The following is a 15,108-nucleotide window of genomic DNA, read 5'->3' as shown; positions in this document are numbered from 1 at the left end:
CTGATGCCAAAGTGCTTTCAGCATTAGCCAATCTGTTTGCATATCTGTACTTCGTTATAACAGAGAATGCTCTGCTCAAAAGCAAAAACAAGAAAATGAAGGAGATGGTCAAAGTTTAATCTCCTTCATTATCGTATCATTACCAACAATTGGGGCCAGAGTTTTTTTTATGAATAGATGACTTGACCTATCATAAGGTAATAACTAAGATCTAAGAGTATTTCCTGTTCAGGTCATATGGTCAGGAAACTTTCCCTGTCCCTGGGATGTAGGCTGATGGCCATGTTTGTACCCAGCAGTATTGCTTGCGGAAGTGTACTATGCATATGTGACCTATGATTAACATGGATATAGCCTAATTGCACCTAAATTGTTGTGTTCCCAAATTGCATTATCACAATTACTTATTTTCTCTTCCTTCTTGTGGGTATGACCTCCTTCCCTCTTTTTCTCTCTCCTTCCTGTTGCATTCTGTCATCTCCCACTCATTCACATTTCCATCAGACTGGTTCCCTCTTTGTACTGGCTGACCCTCCGCCTTCCTCCCCCTTCCTGTGTCATTCGCTTTGTGTATTGTCATTGTCAGGCTGCAGGCGTATTGCCACAGTGAGACCAATACAAGGTGTTTTCAAGCAAAGAGGAAATCCTCTGCCCACTTTCTCGCTTTCCCTGGGGCCACAATATATGACACACCTACCTTCCATGCTCTGACTGGTACTATGGTCTTTAAACAGCTGCATTGAGCCCAGTCTAATTGGCTATTACACAGACCTGCAGATCTTGATTTACTGTTCATTTAGGGTATTATCTCTCTCTCAATACTAGTGAGCGTTCTGGTGCAAAGATTATGGCCAAACGTCACTCAAATTACCAGTAGTATTATATTTGGTTTGTTGGTGAGTTAACCCAAATGTAGAACAGAAACAGTGAAAAGCTGTCAATTGGAACTGAGTTGTTAGACTATAGCATTCCAAAAGTCTGATGGCACTGGCGCCCAAATAACATATGGCCCATATCCGTGGACATCATACCGGTAGGCTATATACCAGACTAGCTCAATTGCCAATTTCTCAGCCTCTGTGTATCACAGAAACACTTTAAATTAATAGCACACAAATGTTTATAATAAAGTGGCTATGGGTGAAATTTATATCTGTCCAAACATACAAAAACATCTATTTTGAAACATACATTTTGACTATAAATGTGTGGCCAGCTCTAGGATGAGTCTTGGTGGTTCCAAACTTCTTACATTTAAGAATGATGGAGGCCACTGTGTTCTTGGGGACCTTCAATGCTGCAGAAATGTTTTGGTACCCTTCATCACATCTGTGCCTCAACATAATCTGGTCTCGGAGCTCTATGGACAATTCCTTTAACCTCATGGCTTGGTTTTGGCTCTGAGATGCACTGTGGGACATTATGGGGACATTATAGACAGATGTGTGCCTTTCCAAATCATGTCCAATCAATTGAATTTACCACAGGTGGACTCCAATCAAGTTGTAGAAACATCTTAAGGATGATCAATGGAAACAGGATGCACCTGAGCTCAATTTCGAGTCTCATAGCAAAGATTCTGAATACTTATGTAAAAGAAAACAGTTTTTGCTTTGTCATTATGGGGATTATGTGTAGATTGGAGGATTTTAATTTTACTTTTTCAATTTTACAATAAGGCTGTAATGTAGCAAAATGTGTAAAAAGGGAAGGGGTCTGAATACTTTCCGAATGAACTGTAGGCAGTCAACGTTCAAATTCATCCCAAAGGTGTTCGATGGCGTTAAGGTCAGGGCTTTGTACAGGCCAGTCAAGTTCTTCCACACCAGTCTCGACAAACCATTTCTGTATGGACCTCACTTTTGCACGGTGGCATTGTCATACTGAAAAAGGAAAGGGCCTTCCCCAAACTGTTGCCACAAAGTTGGAAGCACAGAATCGTCTAGAATGTCATTGTATGCTATAGCGGTAAGATTTCCCTTCACTGGAATTAAGGGGCCTAGCCCGAACCATGAAAAACAGCCCCAGACCATTATTCCTCCTCCACCAAACTTTACAGTTGGCACTATGCATTCGGGAAGGTAGCGTTTTCCTGGCGTCCACCAAACCCATATTCATCCGTCGGACTGCCAGATGGTGAAGCTTGATTCATCACTCCAGAGAACCCATTTCCACTGCTCCAGAGTCCAATGGCGGCAAGCTTTACACCACTCCAGCTGACACTTGGCATTGCGCATGGTGATTTCATGAAGCTCCCGACGAACAGTTCTTGTGCTGACGTTGCTTACAAAAGCAGTTTGGAACTCGGTAGTGACTGTTGTAACCAAGGACAGACAATTTTTACACGCCACGTGCTTCAGCACTCGGCAGTCCCGTTCTGTGAGCTTGTGTGGCCTACCACTTCACGGCTGAGTCTTTGTTGCTTCTAGACTTTCAACTTCACGCTAAGAGCACTTACAGTTGACCGAGGCAGCTCTAGCAGGCCAGAAATTTTAAGAACTGACTTGTTGGAACTGTCACAACTTCCATCGAAGGTGGCTCCTTTCCCTGTTCGGGCGGTGCTCGGCGGTCATCGTCGCCGGCCTACTAGCTGCCACCGATCCGTTTTTCCTTTTCGTTTGTGTCTGTCTGATTTGTTTACACCTGTGTCCTGTTAGTTGTTTTCGGTGGGTTTATTAACCTCCGCTGCCTGCTATTCTTTGTGCGGGATTATTTGCTGTTGTTGCTCTGCTGGGGGGGTGCGTGTTTGCGCCACGGGTTTTTTTCCCTCACGGTCGTGTTTTACCGTGTGTAGAGTATTTTGGAGTAGAGGTTTCTCCTCCGTGTGTTATGTTTATTTCCATGTGTGTGGCGACTTCGTTGGGTGTGTTTTCCCACCTGTTGTTGTCGTGTTTGGGACGTTTAATAAACTATTGTGCTCTGGAAATTCCTTGCTCTCCTGCGCCTGACTCCTGCACCTACCTCTTCTTAGGAGGAACGTAACAGGAACATTAATTGTTCAGAGGAGACTGCGTGAATCAGGCCTTCATGGTCGAATTGCTGCAAAGAAACCACTACTAAAGGACACCAATAACAATGGACATTAGATCAGTGGAAATCTGTCCTTTGGTCTGATGAGTCCAAATTTGAGATTTTTGGTTCCAACCGCCGTGTCTTTGTGAGACACAGAGTAGGTGAATGGATGATCTGCGTATGCGTGGATCCCACCATGAAACATGGAGGAGGAAGTGTGATAGTGTGGGGGTGCTTTGCTGGTGACACTGTCTGTGATTTATTTAGAATTCAAGGCACACTTAACCAGCATGGCTACCACAGCATTCTGCAGCGACACACCATCCCATCTGGTTTGTGCTTAGTGGGACTATCATTTGTTTTTCAACAGGACAATGACCCACATCACACCCCCAGGCTGTGTAAGGGCTATTTGACCAAAAAGGAGAGTGATGGAGTGCTGCATCAGATGACATGGCCTCCACAGTCACCCGATCTAAAACCAATTGAGATGGTTTGGGATGAGTTGGACCACAGAGTGAAGAAAAAGCAGCCAACATGTGCTCAGCATATGTGGGAACTTCTTCAAGACTGTTGGAAAAGCATTCATCATGAAGATGGTTGAGAGAATGCCAAGATTGTGCAAAGCTGTCATCAAGGCAAAGGGTGGCTACTTTGAAGAATACATTTTTTTGGGGGGGGGGATTACTAGATGATGCCATGTGTTTTTTTCATAGTTATGTCTTCACTATTATTCTACAATGTAGAAAATAGTAAAAGTCTTGAATGACTAGGTGTGTCCAAACTTTTGACTGGTACTGCGGAATGTAAACAATTTGACTGTTACAAAAGGTTAATAAAATAAAAAGTGTTAATGGTCGACAGACATTATACCAATTTGGCACTTTAAAGCTAAAAATATTGTATGTTATTTGCACTTAAGGTTAACAGTAGGGCCTATTGCTTCATATCAGGTAAGAGCATCACAATGCATAGTTTCAGAGGATATTGCCAATCTAACTATTCAAAAATGGATTGCTGTGTTCAAATGGGCAGCAGGTAGCTTATCGATTAGACTGTTGTGCCAGTAATCTGAAAGGTTGCAAGCTGAATTCCGGGAGGTGAAAAATATGTCGATGTGCCCTTGAGCAAGGCACATAACCCCAATCACTCAAGGGTAGCTGTTAACTCTGATGAACCTGTCAATAAGCCAACAATCCCTGTTATTTCTTTTCGAGTGACCTCCCAAGAGTTGTGCGGCGATTTGCACGCTCAGGTCCCATCCCAGCATGAGCAACAGCAGTCGGGCATTCCCTCTATCCGAAGTGCCATTCCTCGACCACGATACCCGCAAAGTAAAGAAAGGCCCGGTTAGTAAAGGCCCGGTTTAAAAATATATAATTGTTTAAATAGCCATTTTCATTGATGAAAGCTGCACATTCTTTACTTGCTTCTAAAGTAAAAAAACGGATTTATCTGTCTAAATGGCAAACTCGTTGACTGACATGATTGTTACGCGGAGTGGAACAGGGGAACCCAAGAGCAGACTCAGATGAGGAGACTGGAATGAAGTAACCAAGCTATTTATTGAAACACAGGGGGAAGATGGAATGCAGGCCAGGGGAAGCTCGGGCGGGTTGCAGGAAACTAGGTGCGGAGGCTGAGGCTGGAGCGACAGGGGTTGGGACAGGGTAAGCAGGTCTGGAGTGGAATCCAAGGGAGCAGTAGAGTGGGGAGTCTAAGGCAGAGTAGCAGGATGAGGAGATGTGGGACTGGAGACAGGGACCCGAGTGGGCAGAACTGTATCGGAGAGGAAAACCGTGTCAGGCAAGGAAAACAGGCACAACAGGATCTAAATAGTAAAAAAACGGCTAGAAACGTGGACTGACTGAGCAGAGATTATGAACTGGCAGTGTGGAAGTGGCAGAACTGAGTATTTATAGAGGTCTTATTATGGAACAGGTTGCAGCTGGTGGGGATCTGCTCTGTCTCCAGCACACATGTCTCTTCACACAGAGAGAGGGAGAGGGAGAGAGCACTGGGGGAGTGGCGGCAGGTCAAGGAGATACAGGATGAGCAGTAGAGGGTGTGGCAGGAGCACCTTGACGCCCGACCAGGCTTATCTGGGTGTGAGGTATAGAAATCATGTAAGAGGGATGGGTCCAGAATGTGATGGCGGGGCACCCAGCAGCGCTCCTCTGGCCCGTATCCTTCCTAGTCCACCAGGTACTGCTTCCGTGACCTCGACGGCGCACATCCAAATGCCGCCGGAAAGTAAAGGGAGGATGGTCATCGATGAACCGAGGGGGTGGAAGAGCTGCTGAAGGAGGAGACAGAGGACTGGAGCAGACAGGTTTAATCAGGGATACATGGAAGGTAGGATGGATCCTGAGAGAGGCTGGGAGTTTCAGGCGCACTGCAGAGGGGTTAATGGCACGGTCAATTTCAAAGGGACCACTGAATCGGGGGAAAGTTTATTCGATACTGCCTTCAATGGGCGGGTTGCCCATTGATGAGAGCCATACCTTTTGACCTGGGGTGTAGACCCGCCAACGGTGGCTTGGGACTGGGTCATCGGAGGCACGAAGAAGGGCAGCCCGAGCCTTCCTCCCGGTACAAAGACAACAGCGCAGATGGTCCTGGACAGAGGGAACCGCAACCTAAACCTCTTGGGCGGGGAACAAGGGGGGTTGGTAACCCAAAGCACACTCGAAAGGTGACATACCTGACGAGACGTTGGTGAGGGTGTTGTGGGCATATTCAACTCAGGGTAGCTGAGCGCTCCAGGAGGAAGGGCTAGCAGAGGTCAGTCTCCATCTCTTAGTTGGCCTGTTCAGTCTGGCCGTTGGTCTGGGGGTGATATTTACATTTTACATTTTAGTCATTTTAGCAGACACTCTTATCCAGAGCGACTTACAGTAGTGAATGCATTTTTTCTGTACTGGTCCCCCGTGGGAATCGAACCCACAACCCTGGCATTGCAAACACCATGCTCTACCAACTGAGCCACACGGGACCGGAATATATCCAGAAGAAAGACTGACATTGATACGAAGAGCTGAACAGAAGGATCTCCATACCTGGGAGGTAAACTGGGGTCCCCTACCGGAAACGATGTCAGTAGGAATGCCATGCAGACGAAACACATGGGATACTAGCAGGTCCGCAGTCTCCCTGGAGGACGGGAGCGAAGTGAGCCACTTTGGAAAACCTGTCAATAATGGTGAGGATGACAGAGTTACCGTTAGATGGGGAAAGGCCAGTGACGTAGTCCAGAGCTATGTGTGACCAGGGGCAACTGGGTATGGGAAGAGGGCGCAGCAGCCCGGAAGTGGGTTTAATGGAGGTTTTGTTCCGAGCACAAACCAAGCAGGCTGAGACAAACTCCTGGACATCTCTCTCCATGGTGGGCCACAAGATGCGCTGACGCAGGAAGGCGAGGGTCCGGTTCATACCAGGGTGACAGGTGAGGTGAGTAGAATGGCACCACTGAAGAACATCAGAGCGACCACAATCGGGAACAAAGACCGTTACCCGGGTCAGGCTGGTTCTGCTGAGCCTGGCGGATACGGGACTTGATTTCCCAGGCGACGGCGGCAATGATGCAGGTGGATGGTAGAATGGCTTCTGGCTTGGTACCCGTGTTGTCGGTGGTGAACTGGCAGGAGAGGGTATCAGGCTTGGTATTCTTTCAACCGGGGCGATAAGTGTGTGTGATATTGAATCTACCGAAGAACAAGGCCCACCTAGCTTGCCGGGAGTTCAAATGTTTGGCAGTCTGGATGTAGGACAGGTTTTTATGGTCAGTCCACATGATGAAGGGGGGGGAGGGTGACAGAGCCCTCCAGCCAGGGCGCCATTCCTCAAGAGCCAGCTTAACTGCCAGGACTTCCCGGTTTCCGATGTCAAAATTCCTCTGCAGGTGAGAGCTTATGGAAAAATAATGCACATGGGTGGACCTTCTGATCAGAGGGGGAACGTTGAGATAGAACAGCACCTACCCCGGTGTCAGAGGCGTCCACCTCCACAATGAACTGGAGTCCTGGGTCGGGCTGAGTAAGGACCGGAGCGGAGGTGAAGCGACGCTTAAGTTCCAGGAATGCTGCCTCTGCCTCAGGAGTCCAGTGGAATGGAGTGCAGGTGGAGGTGAGAGTGGTTGAAGGTGCATTCAGACGGCTGTAGTTGCGGATGAAACGTCTTAAAATTTGCAAACCCCAGGAAACGATGTAGCTGCTTCAGGTTGGAGGGCGCAGGCCACTCTGACTGCCAGGACCTTGGCGGGGTCCATACGTAACTGTCCCTGTGCAATAATATAACCCAGGAAAGACACTGAGGCAGCATGGAACTCACATTTGTCAGCTTTAACAAAAAGCTTATTCTCCAACAGCTGTTGAAGAACGTGTTGCTGGTGAGCCTCAGGGTCCTTGGGGGGAAAAAATCAGGACGTCATCTAAATAGACAAAAACGAAGCGTCCAATCACATCCCTCAGCACATCATTGACTAGGTTCCTGGAAAACAGCAGGGGCGTTAGTAAGACCAAAAGGCATGACCAAATACTCAGTGACCCAGTGGTGTGTTGAACGTTGTCTTCCACTCGTCCCCCTCTTATGCGGACAAGGTGGTAGGCATTCCGGAGATCGAGTTTGGTAAACACCGTGGCACCATGGAGGGGGGCAAAAGCAGAGCTGATGAGTGGCAAGGGGTACTTGTTCTTTACTGTGATATTATTCAGCCCACGGAAGTCTATGCACGGTCTCAGTGACCCATCCTTCTTCACAAAGAAAAACCCAGCACCCACCGGGGAGGAAGATGGCTTGATAAGTCCTGCAGCCAGAGAATCCTGGATGTACCTCTCCATAGCCTCTTGCTCGGGACGAGAGAGGTTAAATAACCGGCTACCGGGATGGGAAACTCCAGGCTGGAGGTCAATGGGGCAGTCGTAAGGCCGATGAGGCGGCAGCAACAGGGCGTGGTGCTTGCTGAACACAGGAGCTAGATTGTGATACTCTGGAGGAACTGATGACAGGTCCGGAGGTTCTGGAATGGACTGGGGCACAGACAAGGCAGGGGCAAGGGCAGAATGTAGACAATTAGAGTGACAAAATTAACTCCAAGTGGTTCCCTTTCCGGTGGTCCAGTCAATTCAATCTGTGGGTTGTGTAGCTTTAACCATGGATGGCCAAGAACCAGGGTGGAGTAAGGACAGTCAATTATGTGGAAACTGATCTTTTCCTGGTGGTTTCCAGAGATGCAGGATGACAGGGACGGTTCTCACAGAGATGAGCGAGGAGCTGTCTGTTGAGAGCGTTGGCGTCGAGGGGTGAATCGAGTGGGACAGTGTCCAGGCCCAACTGGTTAACGACGCCTCGGTCCAGGAAGCTCCCGTCGGCACCCGAATTGATGAGAGCAGACAGAGGAAACGCCTTGCTCTGCCACACAAGGTTGCCTTCAAGCAGGGGTCTGGGGGAAGATGGGCAGGTGATTTGGCTCAACAGTATATCCCCCACTACTGCCGAGACCCCTTTTTGCTGGACGCAGGGAACAAGTGGAGACAAAGTGACCAACCTAACCACAATAGGCAACACCTAGCACCGATTCGCCGCTGCCTCTCCTCTGGAGAGAGACGGGCCCGGCCGAGCTGCATGGGTTCAGGATCAGGAAGAGCCTTGGAAAGGGATGCAGTCGAAGAAAGAGGACAAGGTGCTGAAGCAGATGTTATGGTGCATGCAACCCTACCTACTCTCTCCCTCCGACGCTTATAGAGACGGTTGTCGATGCGGATGGCTAGAAAGATGAGTTCATCGAGTCCATCAGGCTCATCCCTGGACACCAACTTGTCCTTGATGGTCTCAGTGAGCGCGTTTTGGAATGCTCCCTGAAGGGCCTCATTCCAGCCGCTCTCAGCAGCGAGGGTGCGAAACTCACATGCCATCTCAGCAACACTATGGGGGCCTTGACGGAGGGACAGGAGTCGTTTAGCGGCATCCTTACCACAGACCGGGTGGTTGAAGACGTTCTTCATCTCCTCTGTGAATCTGGAGTAAGAGAAGCAGATGGGGGACTGTCTTTCCCACACCGCTGTGGCCCAGGAAAGTGCTGCTCCATCGAGGCAGCCAATCAAGAAGGAAATCTTAGCCCGTTCGCTAGCATAGGGCTGTTGCTCAAATACTAGTGAACATTGTACTAAAAAGGCTCTGCAGGTTGCCATCGTAGTGCTCGGGAGTCGGAACAAACGGCTCCAGGGGCGGAGAAGAATCACTTGGGGACTGGTTGTGAGCTCTGGGTGAAGGTTCAGCCCTGTAGGTCAGACAGGATCCGTGAAAACTACTTTATGTGGGTTTGGTCATGTTGCTTGAGCAGGGCGCCTTGGCCGGCGAGGATTTGGTGGAGAGGATCTGAGTCTGCTGGGTTAATCTCTTTGGCCAGATCATACTGTTACGCGGAGTGGAACAGGGAAACCCAAGAGCAGACTCAGACGACGAGACTGGGATGAAGTAACCAAGCTATTTATTGAAACACAGGGAGAAGATGGAGTGCAGGCCAGGGGAAGCTCGGGCAGGTTGCAGGAAACCAGGTGCGGAGGCTGAGGCTGGAGCGAGAGGGGTTGGGACAGTGTAAGCAGGTCCGGAGGTGAATCCAAGGGAGCAGTAGAATGGGGAATCCAGGGCAGAGTAGCAGGATGAGGAGACGTGGGACTAGAGACAGGGACCAGAGTCAGAGCGGGCAGAACTATAGCGGAGAGGAAAACCGTGTCAGGCAAGGAAAACAGGATCTAAATAGTAAAAAACGGCTAGAAACGTGGACTGACTGAGCAGAGATTACAATCTGGCAGTGTGGAAGTGGCAGGACTGAGTATTTGTAGAGGTCTTAATTATGGAACAGGTTGCAGCTGGTGGGGATCTGCTCTGACTCCAGCACATCTGTCTCAGCCCACACAATCACACACACAGAGAGAGAGAGAGGGAGAGGGAGAGAGCACTGGGGGAGTGGCGACACAGGATGCGCAGTAGAGGGTGTGGCAGGAGCAGATGTAACAATTATCAGTGCTTCAGTTCCCTCTGAGAGATCTTCTTTCTGCTAAATTGACAGTCTAATCTAGGTCAGGGAGGGGCAACTTTGATGGAGGTGGGGGCCACAAAAAATCTGAACTCATCATGAGAGGGGTGCAGTGATTTACGGGTCTACATACCCACATCCATACCCACACTTGCAGTCTGAGTCGGCCCTAGCCTTTTTTGGGGCCCTAAGCAACATTTTGTTGTGGTTCAGGTATGTTAATCCCCGTTTCGTTCCTTTTGCATCCGTTTAAGAAACGTTTTTCAACAGAATCGGCGCAATGAATACACCCCTGATCACATACAGTTCACTTTCATAGCAGCCACATTCAAACAGCTTGTTGTATATATAATTCCTTCTAGCATCAATCTATGTGCTCTCTTCCTCTCACTTTTACCCTTTGCTTGTGGACTTCATTGCACAACACATCAGCTGTCTGTGACAACTCAAAAAAGCATTTCCAAGCCAAACCTTCATATCATGACCGCTAACCGCTACACACAGCCTACATCGTTGTCATGTCATAGTCAACATAGTTACTAGAACTAACGTGTTAGTAAACCCCCTACAATCATGCAGTACAGTGTACAGTCAGCAACAAGCAGTTTAGCAGTTACACCGGTGGGCCCCAGTGGCAATACATTTATAAAACCAAAAGCTTACCTTGCCTTGGAAGAGTTCCAGTGTTGAATAGCCATAGTCAGCTAGCTAACATAGCATCCCTCTCTATTTGAGCCAGGTGTTTGAGTAGGCCAAACTAGCTAGCTGCATTCGATGCTAGCTAAGTGACAGTGAGAAAAATATAGACTACGAAATATAGATAGCTCTCTCTCCTGCTTATCCTTCATTTTTGAATAAATTATTTGTTCAGAATTGTTCAACTATTCTCTTTCTCTTTGAGTCAACTACTCACCACATTTTATACAGTTCAGTGCTAGCTAGCTGTAGCTTATGCTTTCAGTACTAGATTCATTCTCTGATCCTTTGATTTGGTGGACAACATATCAGTTCATGCTGCAAAAGCTCTGATAGGTTGTAGGACATCCTCCGGAAGTTGTCATAATTACTGTGTAAGTCTATGGAAGGGGGTGAGAACCATGAGCCTCCTAGGCTTTGTATTGAAGTCAACGTACCCAGAGGAGGACAGAAGCTAACTGTCTTCCGGCTACACAATGGTGCTACCCTACGGAGTGCTGCTGAGGCTACAAGACCTTCATTGCAAAACAGTGTGTTTTAATCCATTATTTGGTGATGTGAATATATTTTAATATAGTTTTATTTAATGTTTCAGTTATTTGTATTTTTCTGAAATTCACTGAGGAGCATGTACTGGTCTCTTAGTACATTTAGCAAGCTAACTAGCCAGCTAACTAGTGATTAGCATTAGCGGCTAACAAGATTTATTTTAGTCACAACTTGCTAAGAAAAGACGAACTAGCAGACAGTAATATAGGTCTAATAGAGTAATTGTAGAACACTTGTGGGAATCAGAATTATTTTCACCAACATCTTGTTGCATTTACCTGACCATGCAAACTGCAGTGAACAGCAAGAAAGTGTTTGTGACTCCGAGCAACTGCTCTCATCTTGAGTGACAGGGAGCTGGGATTGGTGTGGGAAGCGACATGCAGAAGGAGGGAGAAAGACGACACAACTAGCAAACGGAGTAAACTATAAAAACTGACATTACACCCTCCTGAGTTGCGTATCACATCGGTTAATGTAAAGTAAAAACCCAAACTGGTCCATGTATCAATACCGATATATAGTAAAATACGATAAACGCCCAGCCCAAGGTGAGAGAAAATTTAACAGCTAATTTCACACAAATTATGCCATAGGGTGGAGAGAAATGTTTGCGGTTTTTAATATGATATCTGAGTGACAATGACTAACAAAATCAATGTCGGTAATTCGACCATGATTACTACAAGTTTAGATAGCTGGCCGCTATACTAATTTACCATTCTGAAACATTTCAGCTGACATGAGCTAATTGAGTGACTGTCAGTGACTGATATAACAGGAGAAAAACAGCTGATGCACAATCACATTTCAAAATTGCACCTTGTGTATTATATTATTCCCGACTGAATTCCAAAATATTATATCATTTTTTTATTTGGAAATTCTACCGCGTGCCAACAAAAGTCAGTTTCCCATCCCTGATGTAGATAAATTATTCTTTCCATTTGCACAGCTGGAAATGCAATCCAGGCCCCTACAGTATGCTCAGATTACAGTTCAGGCGCCAGCAGTCAGATGAAAAACATCAAAAGGACATTTGACATCTACAGTGATGTAGTCAGAGCTTCATGTGACATGATTTAGTTGACTGTTTTCATAATGATCTAGCTAGCCGACTGTGTTTTCCTAAATGATAGATGTCTGTCAGTAGGAGTATGGGGTGCGTGGGGGTTTAACATAATGGTGACATCCTGTAGTCGAAACAAAATAACTTCATATCTCTCTGACTAGGGATACTGACCGCTGGTGAGTCCTCCTCCACTGCTGACCATCAGTTTATCATCTCTTCAGACACAGCCCTTCTCTCTGTAAAACTCCCTTCCCCCAGTTCAACCCTAACTCAGGACAGATGTCAACAATTATATTTCCGCATTTCTTTGAAGTTGGGTCCTACCCGCAACTCTAAATCCCTTATCCTTTCAGAAAGTGCCTCTATACCTGACCACAATACAGAGACCATGGTATTTCTCCCCATTTGCCTTCTTCTTCTCTTTTTCTTTTATTTTGCCTCCTCAGCATTTCTAAATGTTGTCATGTGAGCCATCATCATTGTGGTCTGCGTCCTTTAGCTGAGGTCAGAACCATCCCACATCACCCCAGTTCTACTGACAGTCTGACATCCCAGACCTGGGAAATTATTTCCTTGCTTTTGGGGTAGAACTTTTTAACCCTAAAAACACCAACAAGGGTACATTTCTAAACCCATGAGGTCAGAAATGTAACAAATTCAAAACTCGTTACCAACCAAAAACCCCAATTTACCATGATTTCTGTGTTAATATGGAGGAATTCAAAATGATCAATTGTGTATACTAGTGGTGTGTGGCTAAGCTGGCTATTGAAAACGTTGTGATAAAAGCACCAGATTTGGCACAAAGGTCGATGTATGTACCCTGAAAAGATATAGGCATGGAGCCACCCCAGATTTGGCCCCTGGGGAACATGGCAGCCACTATAACTCAAAAATAACTCTTAAATGTCAATACATATTTAGCTTCCAGTCAATGTCTCTATACCAAGTGGACAGTCTGATGTTTCAGATGCAGTTGGAACTGAGTTGATAGACTATAGCGTTCCAAAAGTCTGATGGCATATCGCATATCGCCCATATAGGTTTGACATCTTAGGTCATACCGTTAGGCTATAAAAGTTAAATAAATAAAAAATATATATATATATTTTTTAAATATCAGATTAGCTCAATTTCCAATTTCTCAGCTCTGGGTGTGACAGAAACACAACACTTTAAATGAATAATACACAAATGTTTATAACAATTGGCTATGGGTGAAATTGATCAAAATATCTGTTCAAAACGTCTATTTTGAATCATCAATTTTGACTATAAATGTGTGAACTGTTTAAAATATATGCTTACTTTGCAAAATTGAAACCATTTACTTAATCAAATGAAAAGTCTTACTGCTTGACAGACAGTCTCTCTCTGCAATCATTACCAATTTGGCTCTTTTAAGATAAGAATAAGTTATTTGTGCTTTTATTAAGGTTAACAGTAGGGCCCATTGTTATATATCAGGTTAAAACATCACGATGCATATTTTTTTTTCTACATAGTTTAAGATAGGATATTGCCAAGTGGTTAGCCTAGCGTTGTGCCAGTAATCTGAAATCCTACGGGTTCCATTCCGGGAGCCGACACGGTGAAAAAATGTCGCTGTGCCCTTGAGCAAAGCACATAACCCCAATCACTCCAGGGTAGCCGTTAACTCTGAGGAATCTGTCAACAAACCATCAATCCCTGTTATTTACTTTCGAGTGACCTCCCGAGAGCAGGCTATGACTCACTCACCTCTGGTTTTTGATACTGTGGTTCCGCTCCTTGCACGCTCAGGTCCAATGCCAACACGAGCAACAGCAATTGGGCATATGCCTCTACCCGGAGTGCCATTCCTCGACCACGACACCGGCAAAAAAACTACCAAATAGGCCCTGTTTTTCCCTGAATCACTTTTCCTTGATTCTTGAAGTTGCTACACCGGTAGGAAGAACGCTTCCAAATGCAGAATTATGGATCAAAAATATAATTGTTTAAACAGCAGTTTGCGTTGATGAAAGCCGGACATTCTTTACTTGTTCTAAAATCAAAACCAGATGTATTTGTAAACATAAACTGAGGAGTAACTTGATTAAAGAGCTGCGAGAGGTTGCATCAATAATTTGGCATCCAAAGTTTTAACAGCTCACATTCCACAATAATTATAAACGACGACCTTGTTTCTCTTTGTCGCAGTCTCAGCGTTTTAGGCCTATATATTTATTTGCAGCTTCCCCTAAATGTTCCTTGTGTCGGGATGGTCGGGATGTTTTGATTCTTCTTTCTTCACCCCCTCTCTCTCTGCCACACAGCAACTGCTAGCTTGACAGTCCCGCGAGGCCTTTGCTAGAAAATAGTAAAACCTCCCCCTTCAACATTGGCCCTTCCCTTCTGCTTTTGCATGAAGGGGTATGGTCAGCTTTTTAGCTCATCACCTTGGCAGAGATGTATGGCTGTCTTCTGCTAGGGAAAATGGTGCCCAGTCAGCCTCTGTAAGCCTACCTCTGAGTAATTACTTTATAAAGGAGTTATTACGAGTTAGTAAGCATATCACCAACACTGTCTACAGTCACACATCAGGTCATTCCATGAAAGTATCAATACATGAGATAAATGTTTATATATTTCAAGTATTATGCAAATAGGCATATCGATGAACAAGACTCTCACATTCTTTCTGAAATGTTCATCGGTAGCCAAGTCTGGGGACATGCTCAAATGTTCTGTGATAGAAGATCGTTGCTCCCAGATAAATGAC

General features: G+C 46.0%; 1 protein-coding gene across 1 annotated transcript in view; it reads right to left on the bottom strand.

The window, feature by feature from the left end:
- mmp14b (matrix metallopeptidase 14b (membrane-inserted)) overlaps window positions 1-14,700 on the bottom strand; it is a 38,472-nt gene extending 23,772 nt beyond the window's left edge. Inside the window, exon 1 of the mRNA XM_014191589.2 lies at window positions 14,106-14,700. Coding sequence (XP_014047064.1) covers window positions 14,106-14,204 — 99 coding nt within the window. The 5' untranslated portion in view covers window positions 14,205-14,700. The remainder of the gene's footprint in view (window positions 1-14,105) is intronic.
- Between the last annotated feature and the right edge of the window lie 408 nt (window positions 14,701-15,108).

The sequence above is a fragment of the Salmo salar genome, chromosome ssa03, assembly GCF_905237065.1.
Source record: "Salmo salar chromosome ssa03, Ssal_v3.1, whole genome shotgun sequence".
Lineage (NCBI taxonomy): Eukaryota > Metazoa > Chordata > Actinopteri > Salmoniformes > Salmonidae > Salmo > Salmo salar.
Note: the sequence above shows the minus strand (reverse complement) of the source record. Positions and strands in the feature narration are given on the sequence as shown.